The 26,928-nt window shown below is 41.8% G+C and overlaps 1 protein-coding gene across 5 annotated transcripts in view; it reads left to right on the top strand.

Moving 5' to 3' along the window:
- The window catches only part of nell1.S (neural EGFL like 1 S homeolog), a 328,272-nt gene extending 302,457 nt beyond the window's left edge, over window positions 1-25,815 (top strand). For 3 of the 5 annotated variants that reach the window (XM_018260318.2, XM_041591298.1, XM_018260317.2), the window contains 5 exons: window positions 977-1,117; window positions 13,361-13,554; window positions 20,983-21,159; window positions 21,645-21,869; window positions 24,700-25,815. In XM_018260318.2, the coding sequence (XP_018115807.1) occupies window positions 977-1,117; window positions 13,361-13,554; window positions 20,983-21,159; window positions 21,645-21,869; window positions 24,700-24,750 (788 nt within the window). In that variant the 3' untranslated portion in view covers window positions 24,751-25,815. 5 annotated transcript variants of the gene reach the window in all.
- Window positions 25,816-26,928: the final 1,113 nt, after the last annotated feature.

Below are 26,928 nucleotides of genomic sequence, written 5' to 3'. Positions count from 1 at the left end.
GCAGTCTCTGCCGCAAATAATTATTTACTGCATCACAACATGTTTCGGATCCCAAGGATCCTTTATCCTTTATATGGGATCCGAAACATGTTGTGATGCAATAAATGATTATTTGCGGCAGAGACTGCGTCTTATGTGCTCCATCCATACCTTTGTTTGCTGAAATTGTCTTCTGGTGTGGCCTGACTGGAGAGTGAGCACGATTACACAGGTGAAGGTGACTGAACGAATCTGCTGAAAGTTACAGAATAGAATATATTATGTCTAGCCAGGTTCCATTTTTAAGCTTTATAGCCCCTATGTCAAGAATACATTCCATAATCAAAGAAATCACAGAGGTTCCAAACTTAAGCGTCATTCAATGAAGACATGGAAAATAACAGATAGGAGTTGATCCTATGGGTGCAACAACCCCCCCCCCATCTTCCAGGGGTTAAAGCTGAGTATTTGGGAAAAGAATGGGAAAGTTGTGTAGGAGGAAAGGAAAAAAGTTTGTCACTCAAAATATGGAAAAGTACCAACGATGAATAGACATTGTATCAAATGTATTAGTATGGGAGGAAATGTATATACAGATGTATTGTCTCTGACAGATAGACATAGAAAGAGACAGAGAAATTCAGAGAGGGATGTAGTATTATGGGTACTTTAAACACTCATCACTATGGTTACGCATAGCCGTATTCATTGCTAATATAATTCGAGGTCACCCTCTATCCCAGATTTTCCGCGGTGTGTGTTGAAGGGCAGAGCACGTCAGTCGGAATCTCCTGTGATCCCATGACCAGACTTCAAACTAATTAATGCTAATGAGTCCCTCCAAAGCCCCACCCATGTGCCTGACAGGGGCCTATGTAGAGTAGGGTTCATCTCCCCGGGGGGGGGGGGGGGGGGGGGGTGCAGGGACATTGCTCTGCTCATTGTAATGTCCCAGGAAATTAATTCCCCGGCTGGCTTGTGTTTTTCTCCGAGGCAGATATTGATGAGTGTGCAGAAGGGATCATTGAATGTCACAACCATTCTCGCTGTGTTAACCTCCCGGGCTGGTTCCACTGTGAGTGCCGGAGCGGTTTCCATGACAATGGGACATACTCCATTTCTGGGGAGTCCTGTATTGGTAAGCAGAATTCCGCCAAAAAACTTTCTCCCTTTTCTTTAAAAACTGCCATTTTTTTTTGAGTTCTGTTTGCATGGTACTGCACTGGGTTTGCTTCCTTAGAGGGACAGGGGTCCACATGAATTAGCCACACCCCCTTGGGAAACCTTAAAAAGAAAAATGATGCAAAGCTGCAGTATTAACCTGTATTGCGTCCCTGCCTACCGGCTGCACTTGGTTTCCTGCTGAACATGTCTAAGGGGCGTGGAAAGCCTCTCATTGGCTGACTTCTTGTTATAGGCTATTTCCCAGTTAATGGTGCTTTGCTACCACCTGCTGGTTAACACAGCGCATTGCAGTTTAAACCATAAGTAGGATTATGGCAGCTTCCTAGACCAGAAAGCTTGCAGAAAGTATAGCTATTGCACTACACACATTTTATTAGCACACATATGCTTACTGTGTTGTTATTTATAGCATTCCCTAGACTTTCTTAAAGGATAAATAAACCTTTTAAATAAGTGAATGTAAAATAGATGAGGGAGCTATTCTAAGAACTTTTGCAATTTACATTCATTGTTTATTTTCTTTTAATTCCAAGTTATTAAGGCATACATATACTGTTATACATATACATCCAACATTGCCACCTGCTGGTCAGTTTCCGACCAGTCTGACCACCAAGTAGTCAAGGAAGTTGTCAGAAGAAAGAAAAAGGGCTGCTCTAATGTTCTTCTGATTAGGAAAGATTTGAGAAAGATTTATAATTGTATTCCTAAGCAGAAGAACATCAGATCAGTGTCTTTCTTTCTCCTGACAATTTCCTTGACTACTTGGTGGTCAGACTGGTTGGAAACTGACCAGCAGGTGGCGGTGATTGAACAAAGTTCATTCATATTAACAGTACATGTATCCCTTAATGTATTGGAATTAAAAGAAAATAAATAATGAATGTAAATTGCAAAAGTTCTTAGAATAGGCCCCTCATCAATTTTACACTCACTTATTTTAAAGGTTTTCTTATCCTTTAAGGCCATAAAGTATTTTATTGGGTGATCAATGCCGAACTCATGAAACTAATATCAAGGTCTGTTTTAGGTTCATTTTTGCTTAAGGGGTTTAAAACCTCACTCACCAAATAATCTTATGGTCTTTTAAAGAAGATCTGAGTGTTATGATTTTATATGCTATTTATAGCAGAAAATAATTGTAATCTGGGTGCCCTTGGGTGCTTATATATATATATATAAAGATGGCACTGATCGTGACTAATAATTGGTGCAGGGGAGCACTTCTGAAATTTTAAATGATGTGTTACAGCTTCGTTGCCAAATCTATTTACTTGTGATATTTCACACAAAACAAGTCAACATTTCTGTTAATTATCAGCCTGTTCCTCTGAATCCCATCTGTATTGAAAGCTGATAATGAACATTGGTCCCTATGGGCGAGCGTCACAAAATGATTTGCCTGCTTTCCAGTTCTGCTTTATTAGGTTTGTGTGTTGCACAGAATCCTAAATCATCAAGGTTATACATGTCCCATAAGCTTTTCCAGCCAGAAGCTGATTGTGCTTTTAATGTACTGTATGAGTTACATGTAATATACGGGGTGTAATGCTGGGCTGCGTGCCATCATGGGGGGGGTGCGCACTTTAGTGCTCATAGAATCCATCCCAAGGTTGCCATGAAGAGGCACTATAAGCCCATCCTTACCCCCCAAAATGCTCAAATGCACCCTCAGTCCACCAAAATACCATCCATTTTACCCAAAATCCCACACCTTCTGCACCAGTACAGACCTTCTTGAATGTCCTGGGAGTTCTGGGTGCATTGAATCTTATGTGGGCACCCCTGCTGCACCCATGCCCCACCCCTGCTGCACCCATGCCCCACCCCTGCTCCACCCATGCCCCACCCCATCTTATTAGGATCTGCCACTGCTTGTATAGAACTTGTACACTGTATGAAGAGGGGGTATAATACATTCAGTACTTCTGCAGCCTTTCAATTAGGGTCTCTTAAAGGGCACATTTACTCTCCCATATAACCTAAATGGGTCGTTCACCTTTAAGTCAACTTTTAATATCTTATAGAATGGCCATTTCTAAGCAACTTAGAAATGGCCTAAAGTTTTTGCATAATTTGCCTTTTTCTTTTTCTGACCCTTTCCAGCTTTCCAATGGAGGTCACTGACCCCATCTGAAAAACAAATGCCCTGTAAGGCTACAAATGTATTGTTATTGATACTTTTTATTGCTCATCTTTCTATTCAGGCTTTCTCCTATTCATATTCCAGTCTCTTATTCAAATCAATGCATGGTTGCTAGGGTAATTTGGGTTCTAGCAACCAGATGACTGAAATTGCACACTGGAGAGTTCCTGAATAAAAAAGCTATAATTCAAAAACCACAAATAATAGAAAATGAAAACCAACTGCAGACTGTCTCAGAATATCGCTCTCTACATCATACTCAAAGTTAAAGGAGAACTAAAGCTTAACTAAAGAAGTAGCTAGAAATTATGTACATTATGTTTTGTGTTTCTGTACCAGCCCAAGGCAACCACAGCGATTTAGCAGTAAAGATCTGTGTCTCCAAAGATGCCCCAGTAGCTCCCCATCTTCTTTTCTGCTGTTTCACTGCACATGCTCAGTGCTGCTGTCACTTACTGAGCTTAGGGACCCACTCACAATATACAGTACACATAGAATAGAAATGTCACAATATAAGTCTGATTAGTAATTAATACAGATAATTATTAGGTGGCAGCACAGAAACCAGTTCAACTATTATCAGAATTTAATAATCAGCCAACCTCATTTTCTGCTTGATAATTTGTGACGACCCCTTAGCTTCTCAACAGCTGCTCAGAGCCCACTGAGCATGTGAGTGTCACAGACACTTTCCAAGATGGTGACCCCCTGTGTCAGGTTTGAAGTCCTGGATCATTGCTGCTATTGACAAGCTGAAAGTTTAAGATTATGCTATAATGTCATTATATAAAATATGGCATTTTTAGCCATATTAATTTTTACACTTTAGTTCTCCTTTAACTCAAAGGTAAACAACCTCTTTCATTTAAAATTGCTCATCTTAAAAAACCCTGGGTCTTCAGGCTATTACATTTTTATTGATGTCAATAGACAGCATGGTATTCAGTTAAAGGGACCCGTCACCCAAATAAAAAATTCCAAATCATATTTTATCATGTTAGTCAAGCAAAATGAACTTTAATTACACTGTATAAATGATTTGAATCTGAGGCAGGAACCATTTTGTGGACACTGCTATTAAAGGACATTTAAACCTTATAAACCCTTACCATGTGTTTGGGTTGGGCACATATTACCCACACAAAATGCATTTTTGTCTTTGTGTTTTTCCCCTCCGTTAGCCGCACCGTAGTGTTTTCCTGAATGCAAGATCTGCTTCAACCAGGCGGCCATTTTCTATCAGCTACATCATCATTTATATTTGTATATCCAGCCACGCCTGATGTCCTTGCTTGGAAGTTTTTTTTGTAATGTAACTGTATTAGCAAGTATGAGTAAGGAAGATTTGCAAATAAGGATCAGATTCATCTATTGGTGTCTGCACAACAACATAATGAAACAAACTGCATCAGAGAAAGGGAGGAAGGGAGGTCACTCATACATGTAATCCCACTCATACTCATAATCCCACTCACTCATATGCATAATCCCACTCATACTCAAAATCCCACTCACCCATATGTATAATCCCACTCATACGCATAATCCTACTCACTCATATGCATAATCCCACTCACTCGTATGCATAACTCACTTGTATGCATAATCCCACTCACCCATATGCATAATCCCACTCATATTCAGAATCCAACGCACTCATATGCAAAATCCCACTCACTCATATGCATAATACCACTCATACTCATAATTCCATGGACTCATACTCATAATCCCATACTTATGTGGTTATGTATGAGTGAACAGGATTATGCATATGGGTTAGTGGGATTATGTATATGAGTGAGTAGGATTACAAGTATGACTGGGATTACATGTATGAGTGGGATTAAGCATACAAGTAAATTGGATTCTGAATATGAGTGGGATTATGCATATGGATGAGTGGTATTATGAGTATGAGTGAGTGGGATTATGAGTATGAGTGGGATTATGCATATGGAAAGTGGGATTACAAGTATTACTGGGATTACATGTATGAGTGAATGGGATTACATACATTTGTTGGATTATACATGTGAGTGAGTGGGATTACATGTATGAGTGGGATTATACTCACCCATTCATACATTTATAATCTTACTCATACATGTAATCCCACTCACTCATACAAGTATAATACCACTCATTTACATGTATAATATCACACATACATGTGATCCCATTCACTCATTGCACATATCTTCCCCACCCAAGCCACGGCATTTGTACTGCATATACCCCCTCCATTTGCCAGCACCATCACATTTTCCTAAAACAAATAGTGGTTTTCACCCGGTGGCGATAGGCATAGAGATGGGGCAGGCAATATTTGTTTGACAGCTGAGATTTTTAAATGAGTTTACTTTAATAAAAAAAAAATAATTAGAATTTCATGTTTAATTTGAAAAATACTTTTATTATACAGCTTTTTTATGTCTGGGGGACAGGTCCACTTTAATTAAAGTAGACATTGATGTGAAGTGGTGATGGGGTGCCAGTGGGGTGCAGACATACAGTATGTGAATTCTAATGACACCCAATGGTTTCACACAATACCACCTCCGAGCCTAGTCAGAAATAAATATGTAGCCAGCCAAGCGTTCAGAGCACAGGGCTTGGCTGCTTCCCCGTAACCTACATTATTTTCTGTGAACTTGTATTCCTTCCAAGTTTATCCCTAAGGCTTCTAATTAGCTTGTGTCCAGCAACATTGATGTATCTTGCAGAGAGAACCCTGGGAAGCGCCTATCTAGGTAGATTTGCCAATTGCTATGGACACTGATGATCGCAACCTTTGAAGCTGCAATTTTAGCCGCCATCGTTATCCCGGTGAAAAGAAAGAAATATAAAGATCACTATGTATGGGCGGGTACTGGGGATGGATGTCCAATGCTCCTTAGTGCCAATGTCAGATATAAAAAGCTTAGTGGGGAAGGAGACCTTTGCCGATTTTGGACTGTTCCAACACATAGAACAAATTTAATTCAGCATTGGATGTGGCACTACCTTGGCTGGATGATTGCAGGCTAGTATTAATCTGCGTCTGTTTCTCACATGTCAGTAGTCAAGATCGCTTACCCTTATAATATTATTATAGGCTTGAGAATTCTGACTTTTACAGAAGTACAGGTTATATATCGGTCTGGAGATGACCCATCTCTTGGCTGGGAGTGAATGGAAACAGGGAGGAGGCAGGAGTTCTAAAGTGCAGTTTATCTCTATATTTATGCTCTTGGGTATCAATGATTTATTCCTTGTTGGCACCCTGACATCTTAAGCTATTGTGCTGCAGCCAGGGTGACAGTTGCGCATGGGTGCTGCAGTCATGGCTATTCTGCAAGGAGAAGTAATCAGAGGCAATTTCATTGTGTTTATTTTCTGGAGAAGAGCTGTGTCTGCAAACAGTGACAAAACCATATGCCTTAATGAAACTTATGATTCTGTGACAATAACAGGAGCGACAGGAGTCAACCTATTTGAACAATTCGGTCAGCTGTCATGACCTTTCTGGTGACATCACAAGTGACATTCCTGTATATGGATGTCACAAGTGAGAGCTCATTAGCCTCAACTCTTCTGACAGCAAGGAATAGAATTCCCCACATAGTTACCCAAACATGTCTGTTTTTTTAGCTGGAGATTGTTTAATGAGCCCACCCTGGATGCTAGGGAGCCCTACAATTACCTCCACTAGATAGGTACCTAATATATAGGGACAGAGACAAGAGGAAAGTGCTGGACGGGTTACTGCCTGCTCTATTCTCTTTTCCCTTTAGAAATAGGGATTTAGGTACCTTATAGATAGAGACAAGAGGAAAGTGGTGGAAGGGTTACTGCCTGCTCTGTTCTCATTTCCCTACATAAATAGGGATTGGTAGCACTAGATAGGTACCTAATATATAGGGACAGAGACAGTGGAAATGTTGGGAGCATTACGGCTGCTCTACTTTCTGGAAAAGAAAAGAAGCTTCGGATTCCAGAGACGTACCATGTTATTATGAGCTGGAGATACTAAAATTGACTGATGAGACATTACAAGACACTTTATGAATCAGCGCAAGTGTCGAGGCAGATTTTATTGCGTTGACGTCGTTTACAATAACACTGATACCTGTAGAAGATACATTTATGGAGTCTTTATATTGATATTGTTTTCTCTTTGCCTAAGAAATAAGGACATTAATGTTACAGGTGCCACAATACAACATGATTTGCTGGAAAGAAGGAGCGGACAGGGAATAGAGGATGCTGGGATAGTTCCATCTTCTAAATAAACACAAATCTTTTAGGGCCGCATAAAATTTTCTTTACCACACTTATGGAAGAAAGTAACATTTTTCTTCAGTGTTCTCCATTTTCACAGTAAACCTTATAAATGAGAGTGCCCAATACTGGGGACAGTTTTATCGGTTCTGGTTGAGAACTTTTGTAAAGCAATTCAATTGCAAAAATAAATTCAAGATTAATATAACAATCGATAACAGCAAAATTTCCTGGATTTCTTGGAGAAAGTTTCAGCTTGTATCGTAATATATTGAACCCTTAGCAGCTGATTTATTGAATTTCACTTTTTTGCCAAAATGTGAGAAATTTGCAGCCAAAAATCTTTAATGAAGGAATTGCAAACTTTCATTTAAAAAATGTAAATAACTTGGAAAAAAAAAACTTGGTAGGATTCTGACATCAATGCGGGGTATTTTTTTTAAATCTTCTTTTTTTTCTGATTGTAGTTTTTAGTAATTATGCTAGCAAACAGACAAAAACGAGATTGAGTATATTCAAACATTTTTGATATTTGAAAAAAAAACCCTGAAACTCATTAATGACTAAATCATGTTTGCTCAAACTGTATCCAAATCCTTGGTATCATGTTATTTCAAGCCAAGAACAAATTTGTGTAACATTTTAAATTCTGGGAAAAAAATGAGAAACCTGTTTTGGTGAAGGATTTTGGATTTTGTCCTCAAAATCCAATATCCAATATACCGACTACAGGTACAACCATTAGGATCCTAGAAGAATACATGGCTATATTGTCATCAGTGTTCACAATCACAATAGGGTCACCAGCTCCAGGGATTACATGAGACAGTGTCAGGCTTTCTTGCCCTCCTGCCTTCTTCTTGTCCTACTCTTTATTCACTTCAACTGAAGAAGCCACTGGATGAGGGGTGAAATATTTTCAAGAAAAACTCTAAATGTCCAGTTGCCTTTGACTGTATTCTATAAGATGCTACTGCACTGTATATCATGACCCGGATACATTTAAATCTTTCATAGATATATTCTCCTATTGCAGATATCTTGTCCATCTATATCCATATTGTGCTACTGTTACCATTTTGTCCTACTGTCCTGCTTTGTTCAAATATTTCCATCTTTTTCTACTATCTATGTCTTGCCTAACTGTCTCCATCTTGTCTTACTGTCTCCATCTTGCCCAATTCTCTCCTTGTTTTCCAACTGTCTCCTTCTTGTCCTACTGTCTCCATCTTGTCCTTCTGTCTTCATCTTTCCCAACTGTCTCCCTCTTGTCCAACCGTTTCCTTCCTACTGTCTCTATGCCTTGCTGTCTCCTTCTTGTCCAACTGTCTCCTTCTTGTCGTACTGCCTCCATCTTGTCGTACTAGCCTCCATCTTGTCCTACTGTCTCATAGTAACATAGTAAGTAAGGTTGAAAAAAGACACACGTCCATCATGTTCAACCTTTTTACTTTTTTAACCTGCCTATCTGCCAGTTAATCAAGAGGAAGGCAAAAAAAAACAACCCATCTGTAGCCTCTCCAATTTGCCTTAGAGGGGAAAAATTCCTTCCTGACTCCAAAATGGCAATCGGACTAGTCCCTGGATCAACTTGTACTATGAGCTATCTTCCATAACCCTGTATTCCTTCACTTGCTAAAAAGCCATCCAACCCCTTATTAAAGCTATGTACAAATGGTTCAGGGAGATAATTCCACATCTTCACAGCTCTCACTATAAAAAACCCCTTCCGAATATTTAGGCGGAACCTCTTTTCTTCTAATTAGAATGGGTAACCTTGTGTCAGCTGGAAAGACCTATAGGTAAATAAAGCATTAGAGAGATTATTATATAATCCCTTTATATATTTATACATAGTTATCATATCACCCCTTAAGCGCCTCTTCTCCAGCTTGAACATCCCCAATTTGCCCAGTTTTTCCTCATAGCTAAGATTTCCCATACCTTTTACCAGCTTAGTTGCCCTTCTCTGTACCCCCCTCTCTAATTCAATAATGTCCTGTTTGTGAGTGAAGGGGACCAAAACTGTATGGCATATTCTAGATGGGGCCTTACCAGTGCTCTATAAAGTGGAAGAATGACCCCATCCTCCCGTTAATCAATACCCCTTTTAATACAGCTCAAGACGTTATTTGCCCTTGATGCTGCTGACTGGCATTGCTTGCTGCAGTCAAGTTTATCATCTACAACGACTCAAAGGTCCTTTTCCATAATGGATTTGCTTAATGCAGTCCCATTAAGGGTATAAGTGGCTTGGATATTTTTACATCCCAGGTGCATGACTTTACATTTATCAACATCTCATTTGCCACTTAGCTGGCCAGATTGCCAGTTTGTCAAGATCCTGTTGCAAGGATGCCACATCTTAGATGGAATTTATTGGGCTGGATAGTTTTGTTTCATCTGCAAACACTGATACGTCACTTACAATCCCCTCTCCTAAGTCATTAATAAACAAGTTAAATAAAAGTAAACCCAATACCGAGCCCTGAGGGACCCCACTAAGAACCTTACTCCAAGCAGAGAATGTACCATTAACAACCACCCTCTGTCCTACTCTTTGTCCTACTGTCTCCATCTTTTCCTACTGTCTCCTTGTCCTACTATTTGTCCTACTATCTCCTTCTTGCCCTACTGTCTCCTTCTTGTCCAACTGTCTCCTTCTTGTGCTACTGTTTGTCCCACTGTATCCATGTTGTTCTACTGTATCCATGTTGTTCTACTGTCTCCATCTTGCCCAATTGTCTCCTTCTTGTCCTACTGTTTGTCATACTGTCTCCATCTTGTCCAGCTGTCTCCTTCTTGTCCAACTGTCTCCTTCTTGTCCTACTGTCGCCATTGTGTCCAACTGTCTCCTTCTTGTCATACTGCCTCCATCCTGTCCTATAGTCTCCTTCTTGTCCAATTGTCTCCTTCTTGAGCTACTGTTTGTCCTACTGTATCCATGTTGTTCTACTGTCTCCATCTTGCCCAATTGTCTCCTTCTTGTCTAACAGTTTCCTTCTTGTCCTACTGCTTGTCCTACTGTCTCCATCTTGCCCAACTGTCTCCTTCTTGTCCAACTGTCTCCTTCTTGTCCTACTGTCGCCATTGTGTCCTACTGTCTCCTTCTTGTCCAACTGTCTCCTTCTTGTCGTACTGCCTCCATCCTATCCTACTGTCTCCTTCTTGTCCAATTGTCTCCTTCTTGAGCTACTGTTTGCCCTACTGTAACCATGTTGTTCTAATATCTCCATCTTGCCCAATTGTCTCCTTCTTGTCTAACAGTTTCCTTGTCCTACTGTCTCCATCTTGCCCAACTGTCTCCTTCTTGTCCAACTGTCTCCTTCTTGTCCAACTGTCTCCTTCATGTCCTACTGTCTTCATTGTGTCCTACTGTCTCCTTCTTGTCGTACTGCCTCCATTCTGTTCTACTGTCTCCTTCTTGTCTAACTGTTTCCTTCTTATCCTACTGTTTGTCCTACTGTCTCCATCTTGCCCAACTGTCTACTTCTTGTCCAACTGTCTCCTTCTTCTCCTACTGTCTCCAACTTGTCCTACTGTCGTCTTCTTGTCCATCTGTCTCCTTCTTGTCATACTGCCACTATCTTGACTTACTGTCTCCTTCTTGAGCTACTGTTTGACCTACTGTATCCATTTTGTTCTGCTGTCTCCATATTGCCCAATTGTCTCCTTCTTGTCTGTTTCCTTCTTTTCCTACTGTCTCCATCTTGCCCAACTGTCTTCTTCTTGTCCTACTGTTTGTCCAGCTGTCAACATATGGTCCTACTGTTGCCATGTTGTCCATCATATCAGTCTTGCCCCACTGTCTCCATCTTGTCTTTATGTCCCGATATTGCCCTACTCTCCATATCTTGTCCTATAGTGTCCTTTTCCTGATGCCCATATCTTGCCCAACTGTCTGTCTCTATCTTGTCCTACTGTTGTAATTTTGTCTGATCTTCATCTTGTACACCTGCCTCCATCTTGTCCTTATATCCCTAGATTGTCAGACTGTTGCCATCTTTGGCAAGGTATGATGAGTAACCACAGTTAGAATCTCTTTTGAAGAATAATCTAAATAAAGCCCTGAATCTCTTAGTTTCCATTGGTACAAATCCAATGTTTCTAATATAGTTAGCCAAAAATGTAATTCATAATGGCTGGATGTCTAACATAATAGAACAGGATACTACTTCCTGTTTTTCAGTCTTTAAGGGGGGCCATGTGGGACATAACTGTTCAGTGAGTTTGCAATTGATCCTCAGCTAAGATTCAAAAGCAACATGTGCCCCCCTCAAGTCTCTGATTGGTTACCAATCAGCGGAAACCTACAGAGCTGAAAAGCAGGAAGTAGTGTTCACTTCCAGTCACTCCAGCCTTTATACATTTTTGGCTATCTAACTATATTACTAATATTTTTTATTTTGTACAGCCTATCTATTTACCCCGTTTTTATTTTTATACTGAACAATTCCTTTAAGTAAATATAATTGTTGCTCCTGTAAAGGCCTTGTTCTGATTTGATTCTAAATTGTACATGTGTTTGGCTCCTGGGATTAAACCTGGGGCAAGAAAACTGTAACATTCCTGTTTCGCACATTATGGCGCTCAGACTCTTTCACACAACTAAAATTATTCTGTAAACATCAACCTGTTAATTGTGACATTAGGGTCGGCCGCAGATGTTCCTCTGATCTTGTGATTCCATGTATTCTCCTGCCAGTCTGTTGTTGAGGCTCAGAGGAATAGAACTGCAGTACTGGCCCAGATAACACACAATCTGTTTTTTTTGGATCATTGTGGCATAAGCTAAATGTGCATCAGTTCTGCTACAGTGCAGCCATTGGTCACTTCTTCCTTGTGTGGAGTGGATTGTGCTGAATTTATGAGCTAACTTGCTTTTCTATGGGGGATTGAAACAAAATCTATTGAAGATAATGCAACATTCTGGCACAGACATTATCTGATCCCCATTGAAAGCAGCAGTCCTGTCCTGCTTTATGGCAGCTGAGATTCTAGCTATCTAGACCCGATAGCAGATGGTGCTCAGATTTAATTCAGGGTTGATTTTGGCAAGTATCTGTGTCGTCATCTGAGTGTGTCAGGGGGTATTTGCTCCATTGCAGGGAGCAGTCACTGGGAAGCCTTATATCACATTTTATAAGAAATTCAACCCTTAGTCCAACAAAATCAGGTTCCTGTAACTAAAACAGTGAAAGGTGGAAACATGAAATAATAAATTGCCTGTTATCACTATAAAAATTGCATACTGAGTGTTAGGGGATAAAAAAAATGATTTCCTTTAATCTTAAAAAAGGTTACAGTAACTTCTTTCTTTTATGTTCATGTAGGGCATCCTTATTAATATTCATGATTGAAATTCTAGGAGTCTTTGAAAGAGTTCCCTGTATAACTCAGCCTGCAGCTTTGTGCCTTTATATGGTCACAGAACCCCTCAGTGACTTTTAATATCCTTATCATTTACAGTAGGGGTACATTATCCCTTATAATACATGAGTGATACTCAGAGTTCCCTGTATAACTCAGCCTGCAGCCTTGTGCCTTTATATGGTCACAGAACCCCTCAGTGACTTCTAATATCCTTATCATTTACAGTATTGCGTACATGATCTATTATAATAGATGAGTGATACTCAGAGTTCCCTGTATAATAACCCAGCCTGCAGCCTTGTGCCTTTATATGGTCACAGAACCCCTCAGTGACTTCAAATATCCTTATCATTTACAGTAGGTATCCCTTATAATACATAATAATACATGTCCACGTTTTATCTTCCTTTATAGACATTGATGAATGCGCCTTAAGAACACACACTTGCTGGAACGACTCGGCTTGCGTCAATCTAGAGGGCGGTTTTGACTGTCTTTGCCCTTCGGGACCCTCGTGCACAGGGGACTGCCCCCATGAAGAAGGACTTAAGCGCAATGGGCAGGTGTGGACTCTAAAAGAGGATCGGTGCTCAGTATGTTCGTGCAAGGTAGGTTGTTGCTTATTAGGGAAAGTAGCAGCAATGATTAGAATCTGTATGGGTCCATAGTTGAGGATACCTTGAAAGATATCAACTATCCTGAATTTTACCTGCCCCAACCCTCTAGAGGACAGTTACACCAGACCAAACCCGCCCGACCTACTTAGCACTACTGTGCAACATCACATTGTCCAGTATATTTCTAAACACGTTAAAGGAAATCAAGTGAATGTACAAAAAGAGAACATTGTCCCTAAAGCTCATTCCTATTCCTCTTGTGCGTATCTCTAAGAGTTTAATCCACTTAGAGATAATAGGAGTGATATTTTCCTGCCGCTCCCCCGACGCTCACAATAATTGTAAAAATGCCTCCAATGCCAGACATTAAAGGCTATTAAATACACTTGCGCGGCTTCTCAAGGAAAAGTTAAAGCTCAAAATAAATTCTTCATCTTTCCAGAGTTTTTATTCTTTTTTTTTTTTTTTGAGCGATGCATTTCTTTTGAATGGGCTCGTAGCGGATAATGCGAGTCTTTTAATTACATGGTGTGGATGGTTTTACACTCAACCTGCACATCTCTCCTGGTAAAGTTAGTCTCTAATTCCTTTTATTATAAAAATGATTTCAATAAGTCTCCATGCTGGTGCCAGTGTGCAGTGGTACGTCTATGCCAGGGTGTGTAAATGTAGATGTATTGTGCTTCCCTTGCATAGTTTTGAGGCTAGACTTCTTATGGGCTGCTTATTCTTTCAGATGTGTATTTGTATAGTGCTAATTACATTAATGGTCCACATGGGAGAGGAGACAAGCCAATATATGCTGGAACCTAAGGCAGAAGGGTTTTCATGTTTTGGGCATGGCAGTGGGGAATTGGGTTATAATGGTATGTGAAATTTAGCCATTTTTGTTATTGGGAATCTCTTACATTTCGTTGGCAGGGCTCACCACTTGGAGGCCAAGGTGGTTGGTGCACTAATAAATGGGGCCCCTGTTAAGCATTATAATGCCCGTGTTTATTCCTTTTTTACCTAAAAGATTGCCCGGGGCATCCCTGGCAGATCCCATGGGTGGAGGACGGGTGTAGTCACATCTCCAGTAACGTAACTGGTCGGCTGTAAAAGGGCTTTCATGAGGGTAGGATTGGGGTTGGGAAGATCTATGGCATGTTTTGGGTGTAATGGGGTGTGACAGAGGTGAATTGGGGTGTAGATGTAGAAGCAAGTTGCCCACCACCCATACCACTTAGTAAGCAGGGCCCTACTACTTAATTTGGACCTTGACAAGGCCTACCACCTATACTACTTAGTTAGAAGTGCCGCTATTCTTGATTCGGACCCTTTTCTACTAGGTTGCAAGGGTTCACCACCCTTTTTACTTTGCAGGATCCTCCTCCTTGAATGGGGCCTCATTCTTCTATGTTGGCAGGACCACCCACCCACTACTTTGCTGGGCCCCTCCCCTTTATTGGGACCCCAGGTTGGCAGAGGCCACCACCCATACTACTTAGTTAGAAGGGCCCTCCTTCTTTATTTGAACCCCCTTCTACTAGCTTGACAAGGTCCATCACCCTTACTAATTATTTAGCAGAGCCATCCTCCTTAATTGGGACCCCTTTCTACTAGCTTGACATGGTCCACCACCCTTATTACAGTACTTTGCAAGGTCCTTCTCCTTGAATGGGACTTTCTTCTAGGTTGGCAGGGCCCTTACCCTTTATTGGGACCCCAGGTTAGCAGGACCCTCCCCCCAGGGGTAACTAAACAGTATGGGACACCATGATTTCTGATGGTGACCATCTCTTGGTGGAGACAGTTATCTGGTTGGTCAGACAACTTTCAAATACCTTGATCTGAGCATTGATTGGATAGATTCACCCCTGTATATATTGCACACATCTGAAAAATCAATTGGAGTAACATTGTTATGGCTTTAGTCATATTTATTGCTAAAGTGGTTGGAAAAGGTAAAATACAAAGTGGGCCATGGGACGGGCTGGGGGGAATAATGAATGAATGGCGAGCGGCACAAACATTTATTTACCATGCACAGCATTATAGAATTGTGGATCATTCGCGATGAAGGGAAGCAAATTGCTAAAATAATATATTGGGAAATTAATTGGGGAAAAAAATCAGTTGATTCATCAGCTCGGGAAAAAAAAGTTTGCAATAAATTTTTCAATAATTCATCTGCATTTCCATCAGGGGGGCGTAGCTAATGATTGCACATGTTCAGTGCATCGCAGAGCCGTGGGATTTCCAATGCAGCAAGGTGAACGCACGATCTGTTGCAGAACTCTACAGGGGGCCCTGTAGAGTTCTGCAACAGATCGTGCGTTCACCTTGCTGCATTGGGGGGGGGGGTTATTTCAACCCTAGATAAAGTGACCTACTTTGCTAAGTTTAGGTTAAAAAAATGGTTAAAAATGGCCAGAATATGCAGATTTGTTGTCTGAAATAGTAAAAGGATTAACTGTCAGCTCTGCAGCACTTTCTATGGGGTTGATGTTAGGGCGCATTGAGGAATTTCATGCGCAAGGTAAAGTTATACAGGGCCGGGAGCCCCGAAAAGGAGACTTATGATATCCTTATGAATTACAGTAGGGGGTACATTATCTATTATAGTGCAAGTTACTATTTTGGAGAACTTAATTCAAATTCACAGTTAAATAAATGTACCCGCTGTATAACCGTTGCTTGCCCTTCCCCTATAGAGTCATCCCCTGACATTGACTCTTGATGCTGCCATTGTTTCTTTCCAAAATCTACGCTGCCAGATTGTGGTCTTTCTGTCCTGCCAACTCAATCTCAACATCCCCGACCACCATGTGGCGGCATCCAAATGTTGGAGGGCAAGTCCTTTTTTTCCAACATTCCTAGCGGTCACTATCTAGTATTACATAATGCCATGCTTGTGCTTGGTGCCAATGCAATATCGAGCCTGCTTTGATACACTGCACCACTGAAGGGGCAAAGAACAGGGTGCATAGACACAAGGAAGCCCTAGAGGTGGTACTTCCAGGTTCTCATTAATGTGTTGCACCTACACAATCACCCAATTTGAACCTAGATTTAATGGGATTTCCTAGAGACCCGAGGGGGTAATACTGAAGATTTCCTAGAGACCCGAGGGGGTAATACTGAAGCCCAACCATATGTACCTTCTTACCTGCAGCCCTACCTACATCCACCTCCTTCCCAACCCACTGCCTGACCCAGGGCTGGAACTAGGGGTAGGCAGAAGAGGCAGCTGCCTAGGGTGCAATAATAGGGGGGGGGGGGCGCTGGTCAGCTACTTTTAAAATTGTCCTCTGCCTACCCCTAGTCTGTGTTCGCACCCCTGAGTCTTACTCCCCTCCCTCCTGTCACCCTCCCCTCTTTCACTCTCCCCTCCCTCTTCTCCGTCGCTCACCCAATCCTCCCCTTCGTCGCTCACCCCTCCCTCCTTCTGCTCCGTCACTCACCCCTCGCTCCCCTCCGTCGCTCTCTCCTCTGTCCCTCCCCTTCTTCGTTCTCCCCTTCGTCTCAGTCAGGCGCACGTGGTGGGGTGGCTGGCCGGGTTGCCTTGGGCATCCGGCCGGCCTGGCCCTGCCTTGGCCTTGCCCTACCCAATCCCAGGAGCAGTGATCCCTGATCTCCATGCTATAGAGCTAAGAGCTCTAGGGTAGACAGTTGTAAGCTTTTGAGCTCAGCACTCCTCCATGCAGTGCTTTTTGCTCCATGCAAGATGTGAGCTGTCTCTCTCACTGTTAAGTGTAATATCCAATTTAATGCAGCAAAGGAATTCCCACCCTGTGACAACTTTAAACAGCAGAAAGCACAATCCGCATGGAGAAGCAGCAGATTTCTCGTTGGAATAAACCATTGTTGGACGTTATAAAGGAGAAAACTTGGAATTTAAGACCCCCCCCCCCAGTGCCAGTGGAGTAGTGTAAGGCTGGTCATTAGTTTTGTTGGTTACCCCACTATCCACAAATACTAGTGCCAGTGGAGTAGTGTAAGGCTGGTCATTAGTTGTGTTGGTTACCCCACTATCCACAAATACCACCATTTAATCACACGTACTTGTATGATTTATTGAGGGAGTTGGATTGTGCAGAGCAGGCAAAGCCCAGTTGAAATAAACCGATGATGTTTAAAAAAAAAATAGCAAAGTCATTAATAATGATTCATTGTTTGGCCAGAAATCAATGACAGGGCCATTTCTAATCACCCCCAGGATTCATTGTTTGTGACTATTTGCTGCTCCTGTAGTGATTTGGCTTTATAAGTCCGCGGCCCATATGTGCCCCTCTCCTTTCAGCCGCTTACGGGCAAGACAAAAAAAAAGGGCTTTCCCCCCCCCACAATAGCCAGAAATAATTGGAAACATGATGGATCATTCAGTCTCTGGGCTCTAAGGACAATGCAAGATAATTGCATTTTAATGAATTCTTTTCCGTGCATCTCGCGGTTTATCAGCACTTTCCGAGTCACCGTCAAAGTGCCGCTGTAGCGCTAGGGATTATTTACCTGCAGAATAAAATGATACATCGTAACTACAACTAAGTTTACTGAGAGCAGCAGTCGTATTAGCGGTAGATAAGCCAACGACCGATCAACAAGACTTATCCACATGAAAGTAGCGACTACTAACTGTAAAATTGCAGTTTTATAGAATGGACATTTGATGGTCTTACCTCATGCCCTTTGTCTATCCCCAACTGGCTTCTCTGGTTATATATGGTTCATGGCATATCATGGGCACATGTTCTGACTGGCCTGCCAGGAAACCAGGGAATATCCTGGTGGGTTCTTCTTCCTAAAATGTCTTGCACCAATGCAAAAGGATTCAGCTCAATGATCTTATTGCAGCATCAGCATAGGCGGGATTAAAGTAGACTCCTGCAGGGGTCCTATTAGGATAACCCTTCCCAACCTGGATCTGCCAAACAACAATGGATGCAGAAGGAATGTTCTGGGCACACAATAAGCTATACCCTCATACTGTACTGTCTAAGGGAATCAATATGGCACCTCCCTCCTCCCATATGTATAAATACAAATATACAGAGAAGGAATGTTCTGGGCACATAATAAGCTATACCCTCATACTGTACTGTTTAAGGGAATCAATATGGCACCTCCTCCCATATGTATAAATAGAAATATACAGAGAAGGAATGTTCTGGGCATACAGTTAGCTATACCCTCATACTGTACTGTCTAAGGAAATCAGTATGGCACCTCCTACCCATATGTATAAATATAAATATACAGAGAAGGAGTGTTCTGGGCACACAATAAGCTATAGCCTCATACTGTACTGTCTACGAAATCAGTATGGCACCTCCCTCCTCCCATATGTATAAATACAAATATACAGTGAAGGAATGTTCTAAGCAAACAATAAGCTATACCCTCATACTGTACTGTCCTCCTGACAGAGGAATGTTCTGGGCACAAGGAAGCTTTCTCTTTATACTATACTGTTAATTATGGTGAAAACTAATGATTTGTAACAATAATGATACAATGTAATTACTTGCCATTTATATTTAACCAAGGACATTTTGAGGCCAAGTGGCATTGGCTGCAGCAAATAGACAGAGGCATATGCCGTCTCTGATGTACCCTAAAAATAGTGGTACGGGTGGAGGAAGAGGAAAGGATGAAGGTGAACAGTTGACATTGGATGTTGCACAACTCGCTGACAGCTGTCTCGGAGGCTTTAATGAAGTGCTCCTTTTAAATTCATAAGGCCACCTAAATGGGGCGATTTCATTGATAATTATTTTCTCCTGCTGTTCTCACGGAGACAGTGTGAAGTGCGGCTTCACCCAGACAGGACTCTAAGAGAGGAAACTTCTTACACGTTTCAATCACATAACTGATGAAATGTGAAATTGCTCCGCACTTGCCCTGCAGCACTCGCTCCCTTTTAGTCCCTCGCTCTCCCTTTTTTTTAGGAGCAATGAGAGAGTTTGACTTGGAAAGGAATATCTTCCATTTGTTAAGGAAGAACAATGTCTTTTCTAACTAATGTAATGGCTCAGTGGGAAGACGGTTCTCTTATAATATCTCTGCTGAAGTGATGAGGCAGTTCTATAGTCTATAGGCTGTGTTACAGTTATAAGGTTCGATGCAAGAGCTAGCACTCTGAAGCATGGAAACTGCAGTGCATAATGCACATAACCTTTGCACCTGGCCTTGGTGCAATGCAGCTGAGCTCTTTACCCATCTGCCAGTTGCACCTTTAATAGCATGTGGGGGGTCCCAACCTCCAGGGATTGGAACCATCTTGTTGCTCTTATTGGCCTCATTGTGCTCAATGACTGTGACAGTTTTTGCCCTAAATAAGCCATTTAGAGGTTTGGATGGGCACAGTGCAGACTGGAGGCAGGTTGGGAAATTCAGTGGGAAGGACAAAGATTGTTTTTGCAGGGAAACCCGGCAAACTGTAGTTATGCCACTGTCAATAAACTCTGTACCCAATTTTGTTGCCAACACCCTGGACCAAATACAGATGATTATACGGTGATGTGACATTAAGAGAATGTAATATCTCAACTATTTTATCCAAATACAGATGATCTGGGCCTTCAGAATCATAATGGGGTCTAGAAAGACCTGAGAGGGGACTGCATCACTGCTTCATTGTGGCCCTAGTCTGATGGGATTTTCTAACCCACTTGATAGATTTCTGCCCAATTTGTGGCCCCCAGGAGGGGTCAAACCATCAGCTTTTATCGGCCCATAAAAGTCTCCTTTGAACATTTCTTTTTCAATATCCTATATTGAAGTTGTGGGTGAGCCGTCCTTACGCCCCTAGGAAATTCACTCTATGTCTCCCTTAAGCCACAGGAATCTCTTGTGTATCAAGCTGTAAATAAACCGAAGCCTCTTAATACCTGTGGCTTTCTAATGGAAGGGCAGGTGAGCTGTGTATAACCCAGGGGCAATAATTAGGCCAGTCTCAACCCTATAATACTTGTATTTTTCACTTCCTACACTGTAATGTTCCACAATCATGCCCGGACTGGCAATCTGTGGGATCTGGCAAATGCCAGAGGGGCTGCTATAAGGTCCCATAGAAAGTCAGTATTTAGTGGGCTGGTGGGGGCTGTTTGGGCCTCTATGTGGGCTGATTGGGCCTCTGTGTACCTGAAATGCCAGGGCCTATTTTAATTCTCAGTCCGGACCTGTCCACAATGGTCCTATTTCTCTTTAGTGCCTCCTAGGGGTAAAGAGAAAGAGGATGAGGAGGAAGAAGTGCAGAAGAAGTAGTTCATAACAGCTTGTGGTTTCAACTTTCCATTTAATGAGTTCCCTCCAGTGTCTGTCTCCAATAATGAAACCCACTGCCCTCCTCCATATTACTGCAAGTTTGCTGAGCCAAATGTGTTGTGACAGTGCACAGGGATATCCTTTCATTTCTGTCAAATTTTATTTTCATAGGATGGGAAAATATTTTGCCGAAGGACGGCCTGCGACTGCCAAAATCCCAGCGTCGATCTGTTCTGTTGCCCAGAGTGTGACACTCGAGTCACCAGCCAATGTCTGGATCAGACCGGCCACAAGGTTTATCATAGCGGAGACAACTGGACTTACAGCTGCCAGCAGTGCCGATGTCTGGTAGGTTTAAACAACACAATTATATAGTATCTCTCCTGGTTTCTAAGTGACAATGTACCCCCTACTGTAAATGATAAGGATAATAGAAGTCACTGAGGGGTTCTGTGACCATATAAAGACAAAAGACTGCAGGCTGAGTTATACAGGGAACTCTGAGTAACACTCATGTATTATAAGGGATAATGTACCCCCTACTATAAATGATAAGGATATTAGGAGTCACTGAGGGGTTCTGTGACCATATAAAGGCACAAGGCTGCAGGCTGAGTTATACAGGGAACTCTGAGTATCACGCATGTATTATAAGGAATAATGTACCCCCTTCTGTAAATGATATGGATATTATAAGTCACTGAGGGGTTCTGTGACCATATCAAGGCTGCAGGCTGAGTTATACAGGGAACTCTGAGTATCACTCATGTATTATAAGGGATAATAAACCCCCTACTGTACATAATATATTAATATGATTTTCATTTTTGTAGGAGGGAGAAGTTGATTGTTGGCCCCTCGCCTGCCCAGTTCTGACCTGTGACTACACGACCATCTCTGAAGGGGAGTGCTGCCCTCACTGTGTTGATGACCCGTGTATAGCATACAGCGACCCCTACGACATCAGCAAAACCTGTCAGGACCCGCAAGGAATTACACGACTAGGGGGTTCAGTATGGACGATGGTTGGATCACCGTGTACCACGTGTAAATGCAAGGTAATAACCCAGTGATCTCTGCAGGATTCTCCCCTCTTTTTTGCTTCTTTCTGTTCTGCTCCTCAATTTTCACTTTCTCTTGCCCTGTCTCCTTATTTCCCACATTTCATGGAAAGGGATGTACCCTAAAACACAGCCTTTTTGTGGAGGAGATGGTCATTATCCAATAAGCAACAAATCATAATTTAATCTAATGAAACGCTTATTAATATTTTATTTTAATCATGCTCAGCACAGGGAACACGTGAGCTCTAGTTTAAGATTTCCGTGATATTGTTGGTTACTATGTGCAAATCTCACACTCATCCTCGAGCAAAATCTCGTTTGCATTTTACGAATTCTCCCATTCCTCGCATTTCTGCCTTAATGAGGAGCGGTTTGGGGGTGAGCTCAGTAGTCGGTTATATAAAATGCTGTAAGAAGTCGGAGGCAGGGAATTTTTTATCTTCTGTACCAAGTAGCAGCGAGCAGATCTCTTGGGCCGCTGCAGATTTCGGTGATGTCTCGAGAGACCGGTTCTGATTTATCCGGGCAGTATTCCATACGTCACTGTTTCCAGTGGTACCGAGATGTTTGATAGCGTCTTTCCAGCAAATATAAAGTTTTGATTTCCCAGCCAAAGTGTCCTTTATGCATTGCAGAATGCAGAAACCAACAAGTTACAGTATAAAGAGAATTAATTACAGTAATGGCCTCAGAAGATCATTATTATCCTTTCTATCCTGTAGTCAACCCATATTCATAATAAAAAGTATTATTATGTAGTCAGCTGTGCAGTAATCCTACCTATCAAGCTGGGCAGGCTCGCTTCTGTGACTTGGTGATATCACTATTTAAGGCACTTCTATTGGGGGGATACATCAGAGACCAATTAGCCCAGCTTCATGACTGGAGACCCCAGCTAATGAGAGACCACAAGGAATGTGACTGCCGGTTGTTTACAGAGCCAGATTTCTCCCCTTTAAGGGCAGCCAGAGGTCAGCAACCCCTTCCCTCCTACAGAATTGTCCACATGCCCAAGTGTCTATAATCAAGCAGACTGCCCATGCGGCTGGATGGCATTCCACCCCTTAATTTATGCCACCCTATGCCCGGGCCTTTATGGTCTTGGCACAAATCCAGCCTGTCTGTCTAAAGTGAGCATGCACAGAGTTCACAGCACTAATATGGGCTTTGATGGGCTGTTGTTCAAAGCATTTGGAAATTTTAAAGGGGAAGTAAACCCCAACCCCTCTGAGAATGTGGTAGAGTCCTGTATGGGTCCAGTTGGGCAGAACTGTGCCCAACCCAGACCCACTAGGCAGTAACGTAACAAGCTGGGGGGCCTGTGGGTGGGCCGTGCAGCCGCACCCCCCACCGTGATTTTCTTATCGGCTACAGCTGGCTGACTGTTACTCCAATGTTTCTATATATCTGTAACCTTGTTATGAGCTAAGGGGGCCCAGTCTGAAGACCAGTTAGGGGGAGATTTGGGGTGAGTGCTTATTTGTGCCCTGGGTACCCCTGGAACTATAGCAGGGTGACTGTTACCCCAGTGTTTCTGTATATCTGTAAACTTGTTATGAGCTAAGGGGGCCCAGCCTAAGGGTCAGTTAGGGGGAGATTTGGGGTGAGTGCTTATTTGTGTCCTGGGTACAGGTTATTACTTACTTATTACTTAGTTGGTGCAATGGGTGGGATGGAGACAAATAAAATGAAAATCATGATTTCTGCAATGTAAAAAACATGGGAAATAATAAAATAAAACAAATCATATAAATAGTATTTCCCCGTTAGCAGCAAGAGGCAGATGTGCGGTTTTCTCCATGACTGCATGTTTATTTAATCTGATAACGTGATAACATTGGTGCCATAGAGAAACATTTAGAGAAACATCTGCAGCCGGAATTAACTGACAAACGTTACTTCTATTCTTGCGTGCAGGAGTCACTTACAGACATTACAGACTGACGTTAATATTTGGAGGTTCCTGTCAGACAGTCAAAGCCTCCCAGAGTTTCTGAGCTGGAGTCCAATTCACTTGATGATGGGATAGGGGTGTGAGTGAAGGGAGATGTGAACATAATCCTATGCAGATCTTTATTATTTAAATTTCTGGATTATTTTCCCCACTAAGAACTCACTTTGTGGGCAAAAGTGACAGCTTTCTATTTGGCCAAGGGAAATGTGCAGAAAGTGACATAATTATATTTAGGTAGTATTAATGGCAGGCTAAGGTTATGCACTTGGGAAAAATTAATACTATACCTGTAGAAAAATCAACAGAATTTTCAGTATCTGGGGAATATTCAGGCAGACAGTATTATAGGTTTTGCTAAAAATGATTGTTAACTTAATACGTTGATGATATACGAGATGGATTGGCCCAACGGGATGCTGAGAAATGCCCCCCAGCAAAATCATATGTCTGTGGGACCCGAAATACCCAAATTAGGGAGCGGCACCAGAATTTGAATGTTGCACAAAGTTCAGAGTGTAGCCAGATGCCAGACAGAAGCATAAATATATATAAGTCAAAAGAAGTCTAGCCAAATCTTGGAGGTCCTACAACATCTTTTCTGCTTGTCAAACAGTAAATTTTGACTAATTTCCAAGCTGTCAACCTCCAAAATGTCAGTACATTTGTTGGTTCCATAAAATAAGAAGAAATGTCCCAGTGAAGCCCAGTTCATGGTCACTATCCTTTTTGCTAATCTGCTGCTGTTATTGCTGATTAGGTGAAAGACTTTCATGGCTAAATTGCTCCTCTTTTTCACTCTCACTTTTACACTTTTATTGTATTTTTTCTAGAAAGTGTATCTATGTTTTCTCTTATTTGTCTTTCACACAGAACGGAAGTGTTTGCTGCACAGTGGATTTGGACTGTCTTCATAATAACTAACGTTCTAACCCAGTGGACTCTCTAATGGAGAGAAAATCTAATACAGCCCCCCTTCATCTATAACAGAGTCTCCGTCTGCAGCTCTGTCTTCTACAACAGACAATTACCAAAGTCTTTAGCAAGTGGAAGATGCTTGGGAGTTTCTTGTGGCCCTTCGTCTATGATCACGTCTGCCGGCCTTGTTTGGACGCCACACATACAAGGCTTAGTGCTCCCACTGAGCAACCGGGGGGTCTGCCATGCATTTCTAGCTCCTGCCAACGCCAGTCCTTTGCTCATTCTCAGTGTTGTGAACCACAAACTTTTATCCTCATTACATTGGCAAACATTTTTAATTACTTTATTGTAAACCTTGAACTCCCCACCCCACCACCACAATTTTTGTACGGCATCAGAGTAGTCAAGAATTATTTTTCTTTCTTTTTCAATTTGGATTCTAGAATCTACCCAAAAGTCCGATCTCATCCGCTGCCATCTACTAAGGCCCCCCATGTCTGATGTATTTATGAAAATATGTATGTATGTACAGTCTAATTGCATAGTAATTATATTTCAAAGCTATGGAACATTGTACAACTCAGCCCAACCTGTCTCTCTCTTGAGAAGAAACACTTCATGAGCTGCTTCTTCATCCCAAGTGAACTTTATTGGACAATTTACAGAAGTGACTATCACATGGTCTGTATTGCTTTGCTTAAGGACTTGACTTCATGGATCATGTTTGGAAATGACAAATTCTTCTTTTTTCCCACCACAATAGAACAACTTTGAAGGACTTCCCTGGTGCACCTGTGGCTGAGACATCAGTCCTTCACTAGGAGACCTCTGGTGATGGAACAGAGATGTGACGTGCTGTGCTGCAACCCATCATTATTTATCCATTTATTGAGGAATATTTTCACGGGTTTGTTATTTTTTAAAAAAAAAAAATCTAAAGAGTGGTGAAAAAAAAATAAAAGTGATGACTGTAAGGAGTACAGAAGGAGTTTTAGAACAGCATTCACGCCCAAATTATTTTGAGTTATTTACTTTTTAATCGGTCACAATAAAAGCCTTTTACCATCATTGTGCAATTTCTTTCATTTTCCATGGAATGGCGAAGGTTTGAGCTGAAAGGGCACAGCCTTAGGGCCAGTTACGGGGAGATTTGGGGTGAGTGCTTATTTGTGCCCTGGGTACCCCTGGAACTATAGCCCTTATGAAGAGTTGGGAGAATATGTCAAATGCTGTCCATTATTGTTTTACACCAGGTATTTGCACATCAGTATTCCAGTAATAACCAGCAATGTAACTAGATATTATTATAGATATTACTGGGCCCCACAGTAAATTATTTTTCAGGCCTACAAAATGTCTAGAGATTGACCTGTTTTACCAACATTTATTGAAATTGTAAATTAATTAGGGCCTCATGGGGCCCCCTAGACCTCCTGGGCCCCCCAGCAGCCACAGCATCTGCTTCCTCTGTAGTTACGCCCCTAGTAATAACTCTATACATCGATATTCTAACTAAACATCTGTACGGAGCAAGCACTCTAATTTAGAAATCACCAACATGGAGAACTTCCCCTCTTCTTCCATTATCTTTGTGGCCCTGTTTAACCCCCAGTTACTTTCAGTACCTCCAGCTGCCTGTTTAACCTGAGAAGCTTTGTGTTTTGCTGAATATATTGGATATAATTGAGGATAATCTTGTGTAACTACAAAGTAATTGCTATCCAACGAGTGGGCTGCGTAATGGCTCAGTGGGAAAGTTGATTCCATTACGTGACGCCGGGCCCTCGCGCTCAAGTTCAGTCTGAACACAAGAAATAGAACCATTGTCAGATGGAAATTAAGTGACGCCTGTTAAACTTCATATGGTCCAGAGGAGCCATAAGGTTTATTATCAGATACAGCAGATGTTACAGGATCCAGGAGTCTGTTTGTCGCAGCAAGTATAAATAACAGAAACCCCGATAGACACTGCCAATCCATAGCTTTCATCAACTTATACTGAGTGGATGGAGCCAACAATGGAGCCTACAGTCCTACAGCACGTCCTGTATGGGTCCAGTTGGGCAGAACTGGACCCATTGCCTACAGCAATAAAAAAATAAAAATTGGGTCCCAGACAATGGAAACCATTCCTAATCTTACTATAAAGGAAAAATAAACCATACTTTAATCATAGTATGT

The sequence above is a fragment of the Xenopus laevis genome, chromosome 4S (assembly GCF_017654675.1).
Source record: "Xenopus laevis strain J_2021 chromosome 4S, Xenopus_laevis_v10.1, whole genome shotgun sequence".
NCBI lineage: Eukaryota > Metazoa > Chordata > Amphibia > Anura > Pipidae > Xenopus > Xenopus laevis.
The sequence above is the reverse complement of the archived record's forward strand: the minus strand, read 5'-3'. Positions and strand labels throughout refer to the sequence as shown.